This window comes from Lasioglossum baleicum, chromosome 1 (assembly GCF_051020765.1).
Source record: "Lasioglossum baleicum chromosome 1, iyLasBale1, whole genome shotgun sequence".
NCBI classification, from domain to species: domain Eukaryota; kingdom Metazoa; phylum Arthropoda; class Insecta; order Hymenoptera; family Halictidae; genus Lasioglossum; species Lasioglossum baleicum.
Genome location: NC_134929.1, coordinates 6,662,658 through 6,683,958, shown reverse-complemented (window position 1 = coordinate 6,683,958; position 21,301 = coordinate 6,662,658). Strand labels below are relative to the sequence as shown.

Sequence of the window (21,301 nt, the reverse complement as noted above, 5' to 3'; positions counted from 1 at the left end):
CATGCTTTGTAAAAATGAATGTAAATCCTACAATCAGAGAACATTCTGGAAAAATTATTAAAAATACGATTTCATTTAACAGCAACGTATTTTTGTGAGGAAAAGCGAAAATATTTCATTAAAAAATATACGATTCCAATTGAATAAACAAAGTTGGCCTCCATATGACCGCTACGCGTCCACACAGAAAAAAGACATGTTCTCATGCCCCCTGATACCGTTTAACTTTCGTCCGGAACATTTTTTAGCATTATCAACAGTTTCGGCGACATTCGACTGACCCGATTTAAAGGGGACACCCTGTATAAATACGAAGTTTGTAGAAAATAAGTGTTTACGTCCTGCGCAATTTAATTCGGCTCGCTCTCCCTTTGTGGACCTGGAAGGAACGAAATATAGTTCAGCTCTATAAACATATAGGTCAGAAAAATTAAGAGCAGAGTCTGCGACGTGTGTTCGTATAATTTCAGAACGGTTCCGCTCTGTCGACTTCTTGGTCCGAGACACTTTATGAAATTATTGTCGGGAAGAAACACAAAATGTTCGCCGACCGGTTGTTCGCAGCTCCACGGCTTTTTGGAACGAACGAACACACAGTCTAGTTTCTTCGAGGAAGATTTATGCTGTCGGGCCAAACTACGAAACGGAGTCTGCGTTTCTCATTTTAGTTCTCTTAAGCATTGTAATCTGAAATGAAATACGACACGTTGACTCGATGGGGAAAAACCATTTTCGTTTACCCTTATCCTCCATCAGCACTGTGTCCATTCTATTAGACATAATTCTGCACGCTAACATCGCAGTAATTGAATACATATTACCTATTATTAAATACAGAACGAATTTATTTATAGTTCATTCAGAAAGACACAATAAAGTCACCTAAGAGAGTGGTTCAATTAAACTAATTCATAATTTTTCCATTTTCATCACGAAGCATCGAAATCGTTCAAATTTACATGAACGCTCAAAATTTATTAATGATAACAATTTTATATTTTATATAAATCAAATTAATTATATCTATGACCACAGTATTGTTACATACTCGTAAAACATCGTCGGAATTTTGGTAAAACTTTTGCGACGTGCATTCAAAGTATGACATGAAATTGTTTACTACCTCCGCCGTTTCATTATTATAACCTCGTAAATGTTTACACACCGCCTTCAGCTTGGACGATCATAATTACGATAGGAGGGAAGTTAAACTCTAAAAATGCGATCACGATTTACGAGCATTTACTTCAACCGGCTCGAAGCTGTGAAAGTTGATCCACGTCCGGATTTTAATTTTTCGTCTAGAAGTCGACAATATCTTTCATACTTTCGCGCGCGATGTAGAAATACTAAAAATATTCAATTAAACCATTCTCTAATGTACAACATACAGGTATATGTATAGGGCGTCCCAAAAATGTTTTACTTCGTCGAGCGATTCGTCTTGTTGAATCGGTTTGTGGAAATAAATATGTAAATTTACTAGAATTGTTACATCGTTTACTTCACTTAGAAATGTCTGTGAATACTGTATGTAGGTTTGGAAGGTATTACAAACATTATATTATTATAAAATAATATTATTATAAATATTACAAATATTATTATTACACATGTGTGTTACAGTTTTATTCAGACTAAGAATATTTATATTGCCACTCTGTTAGAATGCAACAGATCATTCTATTCCTAAAGTTCTGAAAATTTTAGCAGGCTATCTTTGCTGCAAAGAGTGAATTACTAATTAATATTTCAAGAAGATCGGATTCGATTAAATCTGAAAGAGTTACCGGAATTGACCACGTCACACATGGAAAATTCAGTAACGATATTTTTAATGGCAGATATTTCTCAAGTTCTAAAATTATCAAAGAAAACTATTCTCTCTCTTCGCTGCCGTCAATCCATGCTAAAATGAATTCGCCGTTCGTTAACGTTCTTCCGATGTAGCTAAAATTGAAGTTCTAGCGTTTCAATCTATCTCCAACTTCCATTTTTAGTATGTTTACGTTGGAAATGTAATTTCCCACATTCCTCGACACGTATAGGACCGAGTAATTCTGTACAGTTCTGCGCATTTCCTATTCTATTACACCTGCTGATTCTCCATGGCAACGGGAAGTTTATTAATCCTGTGTAGCGCGAACTATTCTCCACGTTTTCGAAGCCGCAGGAATACCGAAACCGAAATTTCTATGAATTAGGTACACAACAACAATACTGATGTTCGTGCACGTGCTACGTTCATACAATTCCACCTCTGTGCCGATGTATTCGGGAAGGGTGGCTGAATTGAAAAGTTATTTCCTAAAAGGATGATTCAGCTAAAAATTTGGCAATATTAGGTCATCTTTTTGAACAGATTTTCGCCGTTTCTACGCATCATTTCTTGACACCCTGTACACTGCACCTATGCTGCATAAAGATCCAGCGTCTGATAATTTTAGGAATCGTGTCTGTCACGGTCTCCTTCGAGAGACAGTAAATTCAATAAATTTACAGCATGGAAGTCTCGCTGGGGGTCGGTAATCTTCAAAGATTAATACTTCGGGGCTAGGGGAACGGGTGTCATGGCGGTGCCGTGTCGTGTAGAAACGTTGGAATCCACGGGCATTCGAGTTCGGACGATATTTCACCCCTTCCATATTCATAGCGGTCAGGGTATTCGTTCGATCGACTTGGCGAACAGAAGTTCGGTGTTCGAATAGAGTGGACACCGGGGCTAGCCGGTGGCAGAGAGGCATGGAGGCCGATAGAGAGGAGAAAGAGACGACCGCGTTACCAGAGGCCAGTATCGGAAAACAGGCGAAGTTCCTCGGACTGGTCCGTAGCAGCCTCTCCCCACGAATTAATGGCCATTTGCTGCCGGGGACGTTATTTGGCCGATATTTTACTCGAATGAACGCGCATTGGAAAAAGTTTAGGTGGCCCGGTTTCGGACCCCCACCCCCCCCCCAAAAGCGGCAAAGGGAGACCGTCAACGAGTGTCTCGGCCTCTTTCATTGTTCCTGTTCCCGTTCGCTCTGCGCTCTCGTTACGCTACTACTTCCTACTCTTTCTCTCTTTTCGTACCCTTTGCGCCCATTCGAGCTCCCTTTCTCACACCGTTCCTCGTTATTCGGGTATACCGGCGGTGGCCAATCGCGGATTTCTGTCCCTTTGTCTTCCTCCCGGGCTCCCACGCTACGCCGAATGATCTCACGAGCTAACAAAGCATGAAACCGCGTCACGGAAACATCGATTTGCCTAGAAAAATACCAGACAAAGGTCTTTGTCCGCGACTGTCTAGACAAAGTCGATTGTAGCCAACAGTTCACCATCAGTGTCGCGTTAACACGTCGACTGTCATGGCGAACAGACCTCGCCCTTTGTGCGCGGATATTTTGCGGAAAGTCAACCATCCGGGCCTGCGTTTGTTCAATTTCTACTGCTTGATGAGGGTCTATGGACTTTAATGATGAAGAAGTTAATGGATAGAAATTGAAGGAAAACGAGTATGAAAAAGAAACAGTACAGAGATTAGAAGTATTAGAAGGTATCGATGTGGAATTTTGACTTCTTGAAATTATTTTAAAAAAAATGGAAATTCGTATCCATTCTATGGTATAACGAACAAACGATGATATTTTTAATTCAACAATCATGTCCGCGATTTTTATCAAATGGTTTCTGCCACGCAGAGTGTGCCTGAAATTGTGAACGTGACAAATACGTGATGCCGGTGGCGAACGTGTTAACGCATTGACCGTCGCGCGAACTTTATATATTTTATCCCGAAGGCCACAATTGAATTTCCATTATTATAACTGTGACAAATTTCATTTAAATCGTTTCGATACGCGTTACACAGTGTTGTGAGAAATGAAACTCGTTACGGGATAAACGTGGCTATTTTTGGCACCGAGAACTGGTCAGAAAAGGTAACATATTCCTGTTATTGCTGTCATAGGCCAATATTTGTTTAAAACGAATATACTGCACTGCGGTATTTAATTTTGTCCTGAAACATTATTTTTATTTCGTACTGTTATCAATTCCTGTGTTGCTGTATCTACCTCTACATGTTGTTCAAAAATTTTTGCTGAATGGCACTCGCTTTATGTTATTCATTGTAAAAAAACGTAGTATCACCGGTTATCGATATCCGGCTACGCCATGGCCCACATAACTCTCGAACTATAAGGAATAGCGAAATAAAATTGTTACAGAAAAATATTTTAAAAATACCGGCTCTCTCACTATACAACGTGTAACATATTTTGTTTAATAGTTATTATCTATGTTATTTAAAGTCAGACAAAAACAATATTCAATCTTTTTTACTTATATTGTAATAATTATATGAGAAATGTGGGGGAATAGCGTCGTAGAAGGGGATGGTATAGTGCCGAAACGAGTCTTGATCTGATGACACTGATCAGACTCGATGCGATAGTGCAATGGGTTAAATGTGTGATTGCAGTTATAAAACAAAATATCAAAATAATCGAAGGCACTGTTATTAAATCTGTTCCAAGTTAGCACCCGCGAGTAAATAATCATCAACTAAATTTCACAATAGCATCGACGCGGCGTGATTGATAATCCCGGAGCAGCATTCGCGGAGCGATAAATATTTTCGCGTAGAATTTCCACGCGGCACGGCCGAGTGCGCGCGAGCCTCTGGTAAATATTTTCATTCCATTCCATAAATGAAGCCTGGAGTCACGCCGATATTCGACTGGATCGTGTATGCCGTAGTTGCGTTGTGTTCCGCAGAATAGATCTCCGTTTCGCGGCATCACACACAGCGCGCGGTGGTCCAAAATCGTCGAAACACGAAAAGTATACAAAGCATTGTTGTTTGAGCCATTTAACACAAAACTGGTGCTAAAGAAATATGTACTGTCATTTAGAAAAATGAAGGTGACCTTCGAATGTTATAATTGTACTATCATCTACTAAAACAAAATGGCTCATTACTAAACTGCGGATCTTTATGGATTTACAATGAAACTGAGTAGATGAAATTCAAAATTGTTGGAGTATTTAAAAATTTGAAGATATCAGTATATGATTTCTGCTGTATTCAAATCATTAAGGGAAGCAATGACGTTCAATTTGGTTTCTATTTCCTGCAGTCGATGCAGACAATTTTTATTTTGCATAAAGATACGCAGTCTGCTCAATACATTTGAAAAGACATGACGTGTAAACATGCAGTGTTGACATCTAGGACTGACACTTGGACGACCCTTTATAGAGTTTCAATGCCCGCCACACAGATAGGAGCAATCAGAGATCCATTGGCGTCGTTCGATCAGGGAATTTTCGAACTTCCGATGGAGCTTTACCGTCGAACTTGTGATTCTCTTAATTACGAGAGCCTTTGACAGTAAGCCGGCCACAAAGACGACTCGCCGTCGAATTGGGCACAACGCCGTAATTAAATATCTACTTTAATATTTTTCCCCGGGAAGGACCTTCGGAGAAGGACTTCTGGCGAAAGCACTGCCTCCCCTTTGATCCGGCGGTTTAAGTATCGATGGAAATGCCGGCGCGAGTCGGCCGGTCTCGTGGAAGTTGCTAAAACAGCGAATGTAATTACAGCGGTGTGTACGATAGCGAACAGTTTTTATCGATAGCATCGAAATACGAAGGTGCTTCGAGGAACGCTCGAGCAAACTATTTCTTGCTATTGATAACGATGTCTCTTTTTTTGTCTTCTGTGTAATTTTTTATGATCTCCATTATGTGAATATTCGGTAAATATTACGGAAGCTGGTCGGATAACCTTGACAATATATATCAAAGTCAACGTAATATTTATTTACATTACTATTTCTATAATATTTGGAAAACTGGTCATTTGATGGTAGTTTGACGGGTACGTATAGTATTTCAGTAGATGAGGTGCGGTTTGATCAGACCCGGCCGACCTTATTCCGTTTTAACTACTTGCGCAGCGGCACATCACCGCAATTTCCACCTTAGAGAATATAATCTACGTCGTCAGAACATAAAGCAAAGCATCGAGCTTCTTATGAAGTATTTACTGTGCATCTCCCATCACAATTATGAATTTATTTGGTCTGTACCACTTGTTGTTATTTAATCGCGAACTAATATTTGTAAATATAAAGCTAAACATTTTTTATTCAGTGAAAAAGTTGCGTAAAACAATTTCATTTACGCTGGTAGTGACAATATTGAATAACCTAAATTGTGAAAAGAAACTCGTTTAACGTTACTGATAATTTTCTGTAATTAAAAATCTCTTCACCTGAGATTCGTCTTGCTCAATTAAATCTTAGGATACGGAGAAAAATGATTAAAATCTATGCATAAAAGCTTACAACAATTTTTTTTTAATGCTTTGGAACAGATTAGATTTATTAAGTATAAGTGTGGCCTATGTAAAGTAAAAACTATTGTCCGCGTTTATTTTTCTTATATGCGAATGTATTTTCTGGCCGTAACGTTACCAAGTTTCACCACGTTTCAAATGAGATAAAAACTTGGCCGAACTTTGTTAAACTTTTTACTAAAACATGTTCACGATGACTATTTTTCCTCGGTCACGAGGACTTCATGGGATAAAAGTTTCTTGTTTCTGTGTACAGATGTGCTGTGCCTGCGATATAAAACAAGATAACATATCCGTAGGTGTATTATATTTTTACAAACTAACAATAATCCAATTTTTTTTTCTCAGATTTGATTTAAAGTCGTATCAACTTTTTCGTTTTCAGCAACTATTGGGTTGGCAAGAAAGCAATTTCGGTATTTTAAGATTTTTTTAAAGTTTCTTAAGACGTTTGAATTTGAGACATTTTTTAAGAAAAATCCTCAGTTTCAAGTAAAAATATCTTACCACAGGAAAAGAAACTTGTGAAAATTAGTTCAGCCTTATCGTACTACATATTTGGTTTCACGAAATGATCACAGCTTAAATATCAACAAATTTTTCGAGAGATCCTCTGTATATTCATCGTGTTTTAAGTGAGAACGTGGTAAATATCGTCACACGAGTTTATGAATAATTCGCAGTTTCCGCTTCCCGTCTGATTCAACAATTTCCACCGGTAACCCCATGTAATTCATCGTTGCCTCGTTTCCCTAATTGGATAGATGCGGCTAAATAACCTACGATATGAAGGCATCGGGTAAAACGCGGCTGGATGTGTGTACATTTATTTTACGGGGAAAAAGGGGAGTACGCTCGACGGCGTTCGGAACGCTGGGCGAAATTAATTTTCGTTTGAGTTATAGCTCGCAGCCGCGGTAACTTTTTGCATATCACGATGTACAATGATCTCGCATTAAGAATTTGCATTTCCACATCAATATTGTTTTTATGCATATCTGGCTTTTGTTTCAAATAAATGTTACTCAAATATCTCTGGAATAAATTCTCAAAGATCGAAATATATGCTTGCTCCGTTACTGGCAACACTATGCTATTGGTGATCGAGTTGTAAATAAATTATACGCAGATACAGCTGTAATTTACCCCTAACTGGATAGTTTCATCCCCTCGACCCAGACAATTGTGCAACTAAAAATGCCGTGTCAACGATGTCCCCCCTAGAACTGCTCTCACGCAAATTTCATCAAGCTCGGCTTCATAAAAATTGTACACCGACTCGGTATGTTTCCTCGCGAGTCTAGTTACTCTCGTGACTGCTTCCTTTTTTTCTGTGTCCGGCCGTGCCCACTGGCGCGTTTGCCTTTTCTTATTTCGCGCAGGGAGGTGTGTTGATTTTACCAGCGAATTGTTCCATTCGTTTCTCATTAGTTTCGTTAGGTATATATTTCCTCTTTCTCTCATCCGCGAGGCGTTCCGATCTGGAAGGGTTCGCGCCAGCCTTCTTGCACCTGTGGCCTAAATTTCTACAATTACCGAGTGACCGACGTGGCATCGAGCCTGTATAAAAAGAGTCCGCGCGCGCTCGCGCACACGAGAGAGAGAGAAAGACAAAGGAGTGAAAGGGACAAAGGCGCTTTTGTTCGCTCGACAAGTAAACGTCGTCCAATTTCAGGCTGACGGTTCTCCTTCAGGGGGGTCTCCTCCATGCATATATGAAATCCTCGTCGCAATAAAGTTCACCGGTCGGAGTGGTGCTCAGAATCGAACGTCAAAGATATTTTTCGTCTCTGCGTTCCTGTCCCGTCGACCATGCCAGGCGCTTTTATGTCTTCAGCTTTTTATTCTATCCCCTCCTCTCCCCGGCGGAATTTGACCTGTCGCGGAATCGAACTAGTAGTTCGCGTATGCAAAAGTGGTTTAAAACATAGAGCAGATATACGCGCCCCCTCGCTATCGTTTTCTACCTCTCTCTCTCTGTCTCTCTGTATCGCATCGTTTCATCCTTTTGCGGGCGGGTTCTTGCCGGCTTCTGATCAGTCGGGCCTGAAATCGAGATATGATACGGACTCATGAACCATTCGCTCTCTGGTATCGGAAGCTGAATGCTTAACAGTACCTTAAGCGACGAATATTTGCTCGAATTTCAGCCTTCCCACGCTCCCCACATCCGCCCCCCACCCGGTGAACACTCGGAAGAACACGGGAATTTCGTTTGCTGAATAAGCAGTCTGGAACTGGTAAAGCACAACATCGGAACCGTATATTGACTGATCGAACTGGGGAATCTCGGGCGGTTGATGTTTTTGGGGGAATGGGGGTCCCATGGTTGTTTTCACTCTACATCGAATCGCTCCTGCGAGTGTTCAAATGCTTATGTTTGCGACGTCTAACTGGGGAATATCTGCACCCGGCTGATCAAATCATTGTGATCGGAGATAACATTTATTTGAACTCCGCATTACCCGCATACGATATACATATCTGATCCCCGGTGAATTAAGTCGTATATTTATTCAGCCGATATTACTCTCGTACCAACAATTAATTATTTATTCTATCGCCGGATATTTTCACCCTGGCACGGACACGCTTCGCATCATGCTCGTCATCGATGCTATATAACCTTAATATTTAATATTTCCAAAAAATTCCGTGCACGCAATCTTGTTAGAAAGAAACAAAATGGAAATCTTGAAATACATACTAAATAAGACTTCGCCTCTAGACAAGATTAAAATTTCATGGTGTCGCCTGGAAACCCTAGGGTATCGTTCCAGGGTTATGTAGATAGATGTTCTATTCTTGTCGGAGGGAACTACCACATCGATAGTTGCCAGAGTCGATTTTTGCCTTTTACAAAACCAGTGGAATTTTTCGTAGAAACCGATACTATGCTTTCGGATGTTGTTGCTTAATTGATCACGCGGATTTTATGCATTTATAACGAAAGGAGGTGGGTATAATTTCAAACAAGGGATAGCGGGGTATTATTTGCAACATTTTAAAATCGTAACAGAGATAAACAACATTTTATTCCGCTCCTATCTTTCGGTATTGAAGACTCAAAGGAAATACTTTCCTACAACTAGTTAAGGGATTATAGATCTATTAAAGGAGGAAGGAGGTTAAACTTCACCTGAGGAAACCAAAAGTTGTTTACTTTTTGTACCGTAATTCTGCAGATTTTGAGGGGGAAATGCAGAAAATCCAAGTTTTAATCTTAGGAATCCACTGGTTCAGAAGTTATGTTGTGTTTAAAGTTCAGCGATTATCAGCGATTGTGGCAGGTAAGGGTGCCGCCATGTCGGTATGTATGATAACGTAGATTTCCAAGCATAATCCATGCACCCTGACCAACCTTCTCGCGGCTCCGCTCATTGGACGATGTCCGAGTACATTCCAATATGGCGCGTACCTGCCAAAAACGCCTAAAATCGCTCAACTTTAAACACGCATAACTTTAGATCCAGTGGTTTCCTAACATTAAAATTTGGATTTTCGGCATTTCCTCGTCAAAATCTACTAGCTTGATACAAAAATTCCTGAGCTGAGTTCAACCCTGGTGTGTTCCAATTTCTTTTTAATTTCAAGACTGACTGATACACGAAGTGACATACAAAGATGTGACCGGCGAATCCGTGAAAATTTCTCCGATGCCGTCTTCAAGGAAACTGACAGAGTCCAGTTTCTTTTTGATCACAGCTCGAACCCAACAACGCGGAAAAGTATTATGCCAGTGATAAAGGTTGAACAGACGTGTCCGTGAACCGAAGAAGCTCGCGTAACGATAGGATTCGAGTTGACCGAGCGCGTTGGCGCGGAAAATTGCGTGCGTGCGCCACGCCCTTTGGTCCGTGTTTTCACGGGCCAGCTCACGTCTCATTAATCACAATTCTCCGCTTCACCGGCAAATTTCATTATTTCTCGAACGCGGAACGGGAATGTCCACCTGCCGCAGTGGCTGCGTCGTCGTCAATGGCCGCGGAATAGTATCAAAGGCGAATGGCACAAACGAAGACAGATTGTGTTAAGCGTAATCGGGAAAGCACGGCTCTCGCGCGATCGGCCAAATCGAATTTTCCAACAGCAGGACGTTTCTCGCGCGCGCGGACACCTCGCCAGCTCGCGTGGAAAACGAGCAGATTATGAATACGACCTGCCATCGATTACTCTGTCTTCTCAGTTTTAATGGATTCAATAACCTTCACTCCCTCGCCTCGACGAAGTCTCATGTGAAAGTGATTATCGGACTGCGGATGCTTACAGTGAACCACGAAAGTATTCGAACGCGCTTTAAAAGTGTATGACTTTTTTATCATTGTACCAAACGACCTGATGTTTTGTAAGCAATTAGAAGCATTGGTTTACTAAATGATCTGCAAAAAAGATTTTCCAAAAATTACGATTTACAAGGCTGCATGAAAAAAATAAAAGAAGCATTTTTTGAAACTTTTTTGTTTCAGTTTAATAATATGTAATTCTTAGCAATTGCAATTTTTTCAAAATCTTTTTTGCATGTCATCTGGTAAATCAATTCTTCTAATTGCTAAAAAGAAATCCGATCGTTTGAAGTGACTTTCAATTTTTTAAACGGAATACTATACAGTATTTTTTTATATCATTTGAAACTGCAATGACCTTCAACGTCGTACGAGGTCAGAAATGGAGCTCATGATTTTCACGCATTCGTAAATGTTATTTTTGAATCGATGAATGGGGAGGAATTAATACCGTGATCTGAATTTTGAGATAGAAATACGTTCAAACTAAGAGATTGTAAATAAGAAAAAGCTGGAACACATTCACAATATAATTCTCTTTGACCGTACCTCACAGGTCAGTTTTCACTCGCACGACTTCCTCCGGACTGGTTCTTTTCAAAGGAGCAAACGCCTTCATACCCTTCACGCTCGCACACACTCAGTTTCGCAATTCCCTAAAAGTAAATGAAGTTAGCAATGCTATGTTTTAACACGTTCACCACCACCGTTTGTTTAGGTAACAATCTTTGCAGCTATCGCATTTTTATTACTCGTTGCGTTATCCTTTTTATGAAACATTCAGCAGAGAAGTCTAATTTATTAAATGCTACGCATCCATGTTATGAAACATTAAACGTATTTAACAGACAAATCTAATTTATAATATGCTGTACATTGTTTTTTATAAAAGCATTCAGCAGACTTGCATTTATAATATTCTACATAATTCCCTTTAGAATGCAATGAAAGGGCAGAGGAATTTAGAAGTACCAGACATTAATTCGATTTCTTTCGATCGATTCTTATTCATTTTCCCACTATTTTGTCAAATATAAATAAAAAATTAACAAATCTTCTACTGTCGAAATGATCTTCGACTGATGAAATATCAAGTCTCGAGAAATACTTTCATCAGCCGAATATGGGTGACCCGACAGTGAACGTATGAAATTGTTATAAAACACATGTATAGGAAATGTCTATTTTTAAAATGAGATTGCATTTGAAGCGTAAGCGACGTCGTGCATCAACTTAATAATATGTAATAATATCAGCGACTTTACAGTGAATATCTGGATTAAGGCCGAGTATTCCGTGCCTTATTCACGGCTAGCAGCCGCGACAGACCATTTCGTGTAATTGAGCTTATATTTTCGTGAGTGGCGAAGTATTCATTAAAGAAAGCCTCTTACGGGGGCTTCTTATCTCGACTCTTTTCGCGACGAAACGACGCGACGTCGCGTGCTCGTATCCGCTTCAGATAGGCGGCCCCGTACGTGCGGGAAAACGGAATGTCTGAGACGAAAAGTAAAGCAGTCTGCCAGAAAAGAGCAGGAAATGAAAATATAGAAGACCTACAGGCGACGGCGGGCGTTAAAGAAGCGATCCGAGGGAAAGTCGGGGGGATCTCGATGTAATTGCTCGATCGCTTTCTCGATAAAAATCGAATACTCCCGCGGTGAACCTTCCACGCTCTTTCAGATAGCTCTCCATTGAACAACCTCCCGTCCTCCCTTCCTCCTCCACCCTCGGCGTATAGATGCGACGGTAGATAAATTATTATTTATGTCCTCTCTTGTACGTTCTCTTTTGAATATTATACCCGTATCGAAACCTCCATTTTGCTATGCCACCATGCTTTGATTTTCACCCGGGAAAGAATGTAAAGTCAATATTAGTCCACGTTATACGGTTTTAAATCATGTAAAATCGCCGTTTGGTTTCAAAATAGACTCTGTCGTTCTGGGTTTCACTCTTTGCAAGAATAATCATGGCCGCTCTTGGTTTAATATTGACTTTTTTTTATGTGCGGCTCATTTTGTTTTTTTCTTGTCGTTGTGATTTAATGTGCGGAAGAAATTGTGTGTTTTAATAAATTCTGTAAAGTATAATCGTAGTTATACATTGCGGTATATATTATAAATAAACTAGAACTTTAATTAATGATTTCTGAACTGAACTAACGAAAACTAGGATTAATTTACAAAACGAATTACAGTGAGTCATCTAGTATTTTTCATGACCTTTAAATATATCTAAATTAATTTATAAAATGAAATAGCGGATTTGGTACACTCGTCAAATAAATTTTATATACCAACGTTCGTATAATAAAACTCAAATACATTTTTACTCAGCTTCTAGTTCATAAAAAAGCTTCTACCTCTAAGTTCCGGAATCTAATAACAACGGATAAATAATGCCTAATAAATTTGCCAGGTTGTTGACATTTAATCAACGTTCAGTTGATTTGTCTAGTAAATAGACGCTTGAATAGATCCTCAGTTTTTTTGCACATATCCATTTCCGTTTGTGGTGCGGATATTGGGACAGAATGTTTCAAAAAAGCGGCAGCTTTTACATTGGAGACTAGTGACGCTTGAGTGCACTTCGTAGGTTGGAGTTCCACTTCTATTTTTTCTCTTTTCAACGTTCTGAAAGTCGATTCACCTTTTCCGAGACACGTATCTCGCTTAGAACACTTTTTACAACACCAGAATTTATTGTATCAAGAACTTCTTAACATTTGAAAGAACGGTTTATTGAAAGTAAGAACTCACAATCAGTGAGTGAATTTGATGATGCTTTTAGTGCAACAAAGTCGTTAAGGGATCAAATCAAATTTTATGTAATTTCTGCTCCCCACAATCAATGCGAAACATCTTTATTTTGCATAAAGATCCGCAGCCTACTTATTAATGTTTTTATTCACTCCGCGTTATTATCCAGTTCTAAAAATCGTTTGAAAAATCGTTTGACAGGCTGACCTGAACCAAGAAGCGGCGAAGTTAATGGCGAAGCGAACGCATTGCTTCTTGGCATTCCGTTCCCGCTTGAAAAACCGGAGATCTTGTTTATGAGGTCATGGATAGCCCGCAGGCCTACACGCAAACATTTTAGGGTAGTCGCCAGCCAGATACTGCAGACTCCACGCGTTGACCTGTCCGATAACAAAAGCTTCGAATGGACTCTCGGTACACCGATTTCACCGTGGGATAAAAAATTTTCCCGGGGCTCGACATCACGGATCCGAAAAGGGAGAAACCCGCGCGTGATGCTGCTCTGTCTCTCTTCTTCTCGCGGAAATCTGGCATCTTGTTGGACACGGGAAATATCGTTCGGGACATGCTACTGTCCCGACGAACGAGTCGCTTCGCTACGCGCCGTGCGCAGTGTCGGTTCGGAATTCGGAATATAGTGATCGAACTCGCTCTGTGTTTTGAATTTAAATCGTGCTCGAAATGTCCCGACCGGATTTGCCCGCCGAAATGAGGACGGCCACGTTTTTCCTGTTAAATAATAACGGGACAAATTGAGCTTCTGCGGGCGCGTGATTGCGATTCATTTGACGCTCGTCGATCAGTTAAACGAATGGAATTGTTTCGCTCGCGAAGTCGTTCTGATCGAGTTATTCCTCGGCTTTTTTCCGCCCCTGTCGAGTGACGAATGCGCGTTACCATATTCAACCAGCGTGACGTTTCCGGGAAGTTGGCTCTCTGCGGAGCTGCTACACGGGATTGGGATCACAGAGTAATCGAGATTCTTTTTTACCGGGTTGTAAATAAATAAAGTACTCGCTTGAAATGACTTTCAAGGAAGTACAACATTTTCTAGACAAGCTGCATGTATCGAGGCATTACCGTAGTAATAGCTCCGATCCCCTTTTTTTTTGCCATTCCCGAAAATGATTTATAGACTGCGGATCTTTATGCAAAATAAAAAATGTTTGCATCGATTGCAAGAGACAGGAGCCAAATAAAAATTTCATTCTTCTTTTAATTTTCTTATTAGGATGAAACTCGCGCACTGGTTGCCTTAAATCTTTTTAATATTTCCTTCCAAATGCATAAAATCCGCAGTCTAATGATTTATTTGATTAAGATTCGATCACCCTCTCCGAGGTTCCGTAATTTTCTCATGGTGTTCTTTCGTGGAATAACATGTTCGGTGGTGTGTTGCAGGTCTTAATCGGAAATTATGAGGTGGCTGTGGATTATGGTGCTGATAGCTGTGGCGCTGCCGGCAGCCGTGCCACGGGAGACGCATCGCAACAAACCCAGTAAAGTATCATTTATTTTAATCAATCGCGGCTACCATTTTCTTTCCTCTATTTAAAGGAACAATGGCCACGCGAAGCTATTAAGCGTTCGACCATTTTGTTTATACGTTCTCCCACGGGACTCTGCTCGAGGAATCGATTTACGTGAAAATATTGCGCACTTTTAGCATACAGTCGCCCCTTCCCCTTCCACGACCCGCTATTCCCCCACGTTCCCGCCATTCGCACGTGACACAACGTCACCTGACTAATCCGGTACTGACAGAGAGGGGTAAACATTTTCTCCTGAATTCGGGTCAATTCCCCCGATTCGCTGACTCCGGTTCTTAGTACGACTTCATTTTGTGCAAACACTAATTACGGCACTGTTCGAATAACCGCCGCGTTAAATATTCAATGGATTCATAATGAAACCCCTGCCGGAGTTCAATGCGACAATTAAATGCAATTTATATTCAGCATTTAAAATAAATGCATTCATTTCGAGTAATTTCATGGTTTTTAAACAGATTATTCGCGCAAAGGTTGCGCTCGCGATACTCACATCGCGCGCCGCGCAAATCTGTATTCATGTTCGCATTACATTCCTGATTTTATGGATGTTAAAGCACGTGATGCATTGAACACGTTGTTAGCTTCATTTTCGAAATGAAGATAATTTCGTGACATGTGTTTTAAAGTGGTACTTGTAAGACGCAGTATAAATTTTTAGAATCGTCGTATTTTTGAGATCTTTTGTCATGACTGACTGTTTTCAATAAACAGCATTGATTAACATGATTGAAATCAACATAATCAGTTTCGCTGAATTTATTGAACAATAAACGTGTAATAAAAGTATCATGCGCGTTCGTTTATAAACCAAGTACCCGAGAACGTTCAAGTCCGATGACGGATCGCTCGCAAAAGTTTGCGTGAAATCTTCAAGAAGAGGAAAGGGAACGACCAGTGAAAAATGAAAAAGATAGATAGCAAACGAAGAAGTGATGAGACGCAGAAAATCTCGGGGAAAGTGGAGCGGCAATAAATTTAGCTGTGCTGAAGCTAACGTTCGAGTAAACGAGGTCGTCAAATGTTTGAGACACTAAAGCAGATCGTCGATATCTTTTTGTATTCGAATCTAAACATGTTAGAACAAAAAAGGGCTGCGCCCTTACCTGTCAAGTACACTGAAAAATTCACAACTTTAAACAAAGATAACTCTTGAACCATTGATCAAACAGAATCGAAACTTCGACCTGCAACCGCCCTGGGTACAAATCTAGTAGATTGCATATCAAATACCTCATAATTTATAGGAGAAAGGCACAAATTTTGAGTCCGTTAAAGTAAAGTTTACCCAAAATAATACTAACGAATGAAAGTGAGTAAATTATCTTCGAGTAATTATTCCATACAGCCAATTCGATGAGACAGAATGAAGTCATTAAAGTCACTGGTGAATATTCCAGGCAGAGCTGCAAAACCACTTTGATGCGTGCATTTACTAGCAATGAGAAGCATCGGCTGCGACGTAAAAATTTATATTACTCACAGAAGTGTGGAAACAAGTGAGTTAAACGGGGATATCATGAATACTATGTTAAAAGGATACACATTTGTGCCTGGTTTTATGACGAAAAACACGTTTACCCGTATAAATTTGGCTCACGATCGCAGATTAATAGAATTTTCGAAGCACCACTCGCAAAAGTTGGAGCATTGTTTACAGCAACTTTATGTCAGCACTCGTCCTTGGCTCAAAAATTAAAGCCAGTGAAGTTCAGGGTGTGTGTAGCAGCTGCGCGTAATGAATGTTTCTGCAAGCAAAGAAACCTATTCCGGCGTTCTATCGTTCTCCCTTAAAAAGTAAAAATAATCTCATTCTTTTCTCGAGCGCAAACGTAGGAGAAAGGCACAAATTTTGAGTCCGGTAACTTTAAACTAACTAACGCCTTTAAAAATTGGCACAGCACAGCTATCTCTGTTTTATTTTTATTTAAATACAAAGTAGTAAATATTGAATGAATAATTTTTAATATAAAAATATGTTAATAGACTTCAGGATGTTAAAGTGCTCAGTACTATATGTTCATTTACTTTGTCGCAAAACTAGTCTACTACCACATGTAGTATCTGACAAATTTAATTCTTCTTGGAATGGATTTTTTCCAACTCGTTCAAAAGTTAACTTTAATGAATAAAAGAACAGAAATTATGCGTGTTGCTTACCATTTCATTCCCTGTATCTACTTTCGCGTATAGTCGCCACCGTCCACCACACATTCCGCCGGACGATGGACAAGTTCTTGAAACTTGTTATTGAACAGTTCCTCGCAGTTCTTTCCAAGTCTTTATTGGTTTCAAACCAGTGCGGAGTCCCAAAGGTGTTCGAAGCAACGCCTTTCGCTGCGAGAAATTCGATCACCGCGTGTTGCTTAAACCGTACCACCTCTTCGACCAGCCGTTTCTCGTTTACCAAACTATTATAATAGAGGTGCCATGGAATAAACAACGATTTAGCTGTAAACACGCCGGTTTATAGGAAACGTGAAGTTATCTGTCGTTTAAACGATCTACGAATCAACGGATCTACATTATCAACCGGTGGTTAAGCGGTCGGACGTAAGCAACGATAACTTGATCTCCCTGTAAATTACCCGCAACCCTAATTTATTGGGGGACCGTACGAATTCGTGGGATCAGATGTTATCCACTTGTATCTTGATAAAATCTCGGCGTGAACAATCTCTGACCCTAATTTAACATTTGAGCCGGTCTCCGCTCAGGTTCGAGCTAAAGTGAATAGCCCCGCTCGCAAGTTGAGGTCAAATGCTTGATCCTTCTTAGGGATCGAAACAAAGTTCGAGGAATTATTCATTGCTCGGCTACGTTTATCCTAGCCGTGAACTAACATGGACAGCTTCGTTGAACTAAGTAAGACGAACATTCTCGTGAGAACCTGCCACATACATAAATACGCATAAAGACCAATTATTATTAATATCATCTTGACATACGTTGTCAATCAATCTAATCTAATCATTGAATAGATGAAATTGTCTAGAACAATGATACCGTAATATATTTAATATATTATATGGTATATAATATATAATATATTTATTGTAATCTCTGTAATGTTCATATTTAATATTTTCACATGATTTGGTTTGTAAATGTTTTAAAATTGTTATGAAAAAAATCTAAACTGTGATGCCATTTTTGTTTTTGCGCCTGGCAACACGGAACGTCGCATGATGTGAAATAGCCAATCACAGGATGACGTGGGTTCATTGTAACAACCAATCACGAAGACTTTGACGGTCTTTACGAACAGTTTCATCATTGTTTTAGTCAGGCATTGTGTCTTCAGAAGAGGAGGACCTTAGTCAAGTTTTTGAACGTGTGAATAACGACTAAATAAACTTTGAATACCTCGAAACGTGTTGAAATTGTAATTTTTATTGTATATTAAAAGTATGGCTGTAAATGATCTTTTTACTGATATTTTAATATAAGCGGCGCCCTAAAATTAGAAAACACTGAAAATATAAATGATCATTTATTAAATAAATGCGAAATTTAAGTAAAAATTTTGAAGTATCCAGAACTAATTTCACTAGCGTGAATACAGTGATTGCACGTGCTAGAATAAATTTGGAAATGTTAAAGATTAAACTGCGAGAAAGGTGAAAATGTGAAAGAGACAGTTTCGATACGTGCGCGGCGCTAAATAGGTAATTGAATAACAAGACCGTAATGTGTTGAAATAAATGTTACCGAAAATTTGCATATTCCACAGTCTCCCCTTCGACGATACCATAGTTGTATCATGAACTCGCTACGGATTTACTTCACCACCGCACGTCGTCGTAGTTAGCCCAGCTGCACATTTAAGTAAATATGAATCGCGGGTTTCTTTCCTCGCACGAATTCGACGAGTACCGCGTCGGGAAATTCGCCGCCGCGCCGCGCCGAGCGAAATGAACGACAGATCCTCTTTTTTCCCCCCGGACAACCGTAGGAACATTTTTCGGCGAATGTACGGACGAACTTCTCTGCGAATCCGTCGAGGTTCACGGGCAAAAAATTCGTAGGAAATTATGAGGCCGGGTTTACATTGAATCTCGCTGGTTATAAATAGACGCGCGTGTACGTCCTCCGCGCGTTTCTGCTGCCACGAAAATTGTAGTTCCATTAGGCGAAATTGGATTATCATTTTGTAAGAAATTCGCTGGGAAATGACATTGTAGTGTCACGTTCGTGAAGCGGTTATTAAATTGCACCATCCACTAACGGAACGTTATTTTATATTTTGCGAAACGTAAATGTTGTGCAGAAAGCACATCACAGCTTTTGTCATATCTGGATGAAAATTAATGTTTAGTTAAAAGTTTACCTTGTAACTGAAAAAAATTTTTTTAACATAAATCATATCTGTTTTAAATAGGACGTTAGTAAAAAGAACAAATTTTCAGCATGTGTATAACTAACATAGATCTACAAAACCTATATTTTAAATTTTCTTTAAGGGCCCTAATAAAAAAGTTTAAAAAATGCCTTTTTTATTTTTGCATGTAACTTTGTAAATTATAATTTTTTGGAAAATCTATTTTGCATATCATTTCATAAACCAGTGCTTCTAATTGATTATAAAAAATCAGGTCGTCTGTTACAATTATAAAAAAGTTATTCTGTTTTAAAGGGCGTTCGAATACTTTCGTGACTGATTTCACACGCTTTAAATCAGAATAGCCTTTTTTATGGATGGACCAAACGACTCCAATTTCTCTGTGAGGCTAGAAGAATTAGTTTAGTAAATGACGTCTAATAAACAATAGCAAAAATTGATCTTTACAACTTTTTTAGCTGGGCCGATAACGAAAAGTTAAAAGACGTGTTTTGTAAACTCGTATGAATTATACAATAGGTTCTGAAAATTTCATTGAAATTGGTGAATTGGTTTACGAATTGTAAACGACCAAAAGTGGTACAAAGGCCGAAAATCATGAAAAACTGCAATTTCCACCACTTTTGATCGTTTACAATTCGTAAACCAATTTTAACCAATTTCAATGAAATTTTCAGAACGTATATAATTCATACGAGTTTACAAAACATTTCATTTTCTATTTCTGTTTTTTAAGAAATTCACACTCCACCATCAAGAGTATCAAACAATGTTATCCCTCAGTTATGTGCTCTCCGAGGTATTTCGCGTCTCGTAAACTTGTCCTATCATTTCGCAACAAGTCGCTGGCACAGGTTCGACAATAAATTTCTGCTTCCGTTCGGTAGAAATATCGATGACATCACACATTCTTTTTGGCAATATTGATTTTTTAAGGGCGCATTTCAGCTTCTGTTTACGTCTTTGACACATTTATAACTTCGGACACACATGATCCTAAGCATTATTTCTGGATATTCGATTCCCCTGGTGCTGCGACTCGGGGGATTCCGTAATATATCTTTTAACCTCCGTTTTGATCCTTCATTTTTAACCTCTGTATAAATTTTTGAAAGTTTTTAGTTTTACGTACAGGGTGAGCCACGTAAGATAAGCCATCTGAATAATTTCTTTTGAGAAATGTTCCACGATAATAGTAGTTCTCGAGACAATTTCAACGATATAATCATTCAGGGTCATTGAAGGTGATAAACGTAAAACGGGATGAAAAATATAAATTCACAGTGAATATTCTCAGCTTTATTAATGAAATCGAATTGGTTTCGTTAAGAGAAGTAGTACGATTGTAAATTTGGATTCATTTTAAAGCTAGAAGCCTTTGCATTCGCAGATCATCATTAATTTTTGTCTAGTATAGTTGCAGACTTGAATTGTCTGTGAACATAACGACAAGGAGTTGTTGAATTCCATAATGTTCTTTATGAAGGACTTGGGAATAAGATCACTCGGCAACTGCAGCTGCTTAGTTTGCTCTGTGCGTTGTAAGTTCTCTGTTAGGACATCACGATTAGATGTTCGATTTGTGGATACAGGAATTCTCCCTAACAATGGATCGAACCCCGTAATAGAGATTACGGCAGGATTGCCGTAGCACAATATGCAAAGTACGACGATTATGCTGAGTCCAAGACATGAAACGTCAAAGACAATCGAACGCTGGATCTTATTCGTTCTGTCAACGAGAATGTTAATATCAATGGAATTAATTGTTTATAAATGTAAGAGAAACTCAGAAAGAATTTATTATACTCTGTGCATTAAATTAAAATTTTGTAATTTTTTTCACCTCGAAAATGTAGTTACAATTACGAACACAATTTTGTATAACACAATTATGTACTTCTACTGTGAAATGCAATGAAATTGAGGATTCCACTGGAATTTATAATTGCGCATGTTTCATCATTTCCAAGCTTGCGTTCGTAATTAATTCGACGGAGAACTGTATGAAAAAATTC

General features: G+C 39.2%; 1 protein-coding gene across 1 annotated transcript in view; it reads left to right on the top strand.

Annotated features, from left to right (window-relative positions):
* LOC143210442 (cysteine-rich secretory protein 2) overlaps positions 1–21,301 on the top strand; it is a 100,934-nt gene that overhangs the window by 53,786 nt on the left and 25,847 nt on the right. Inside the window, exon 3 of the mRNA XM_076427332.1 lies at positions 14,793–14,890. Within this exon, the coding sequence (XP_076283447.1) occupies positions 14,809–14,890 (82 nt within the window). The 5' untranslated portion in view covers positions 14,793–14,808. The remainder of the gene's footprint in view (positions 1–14,792; positions 14,891–21,301) is intronic.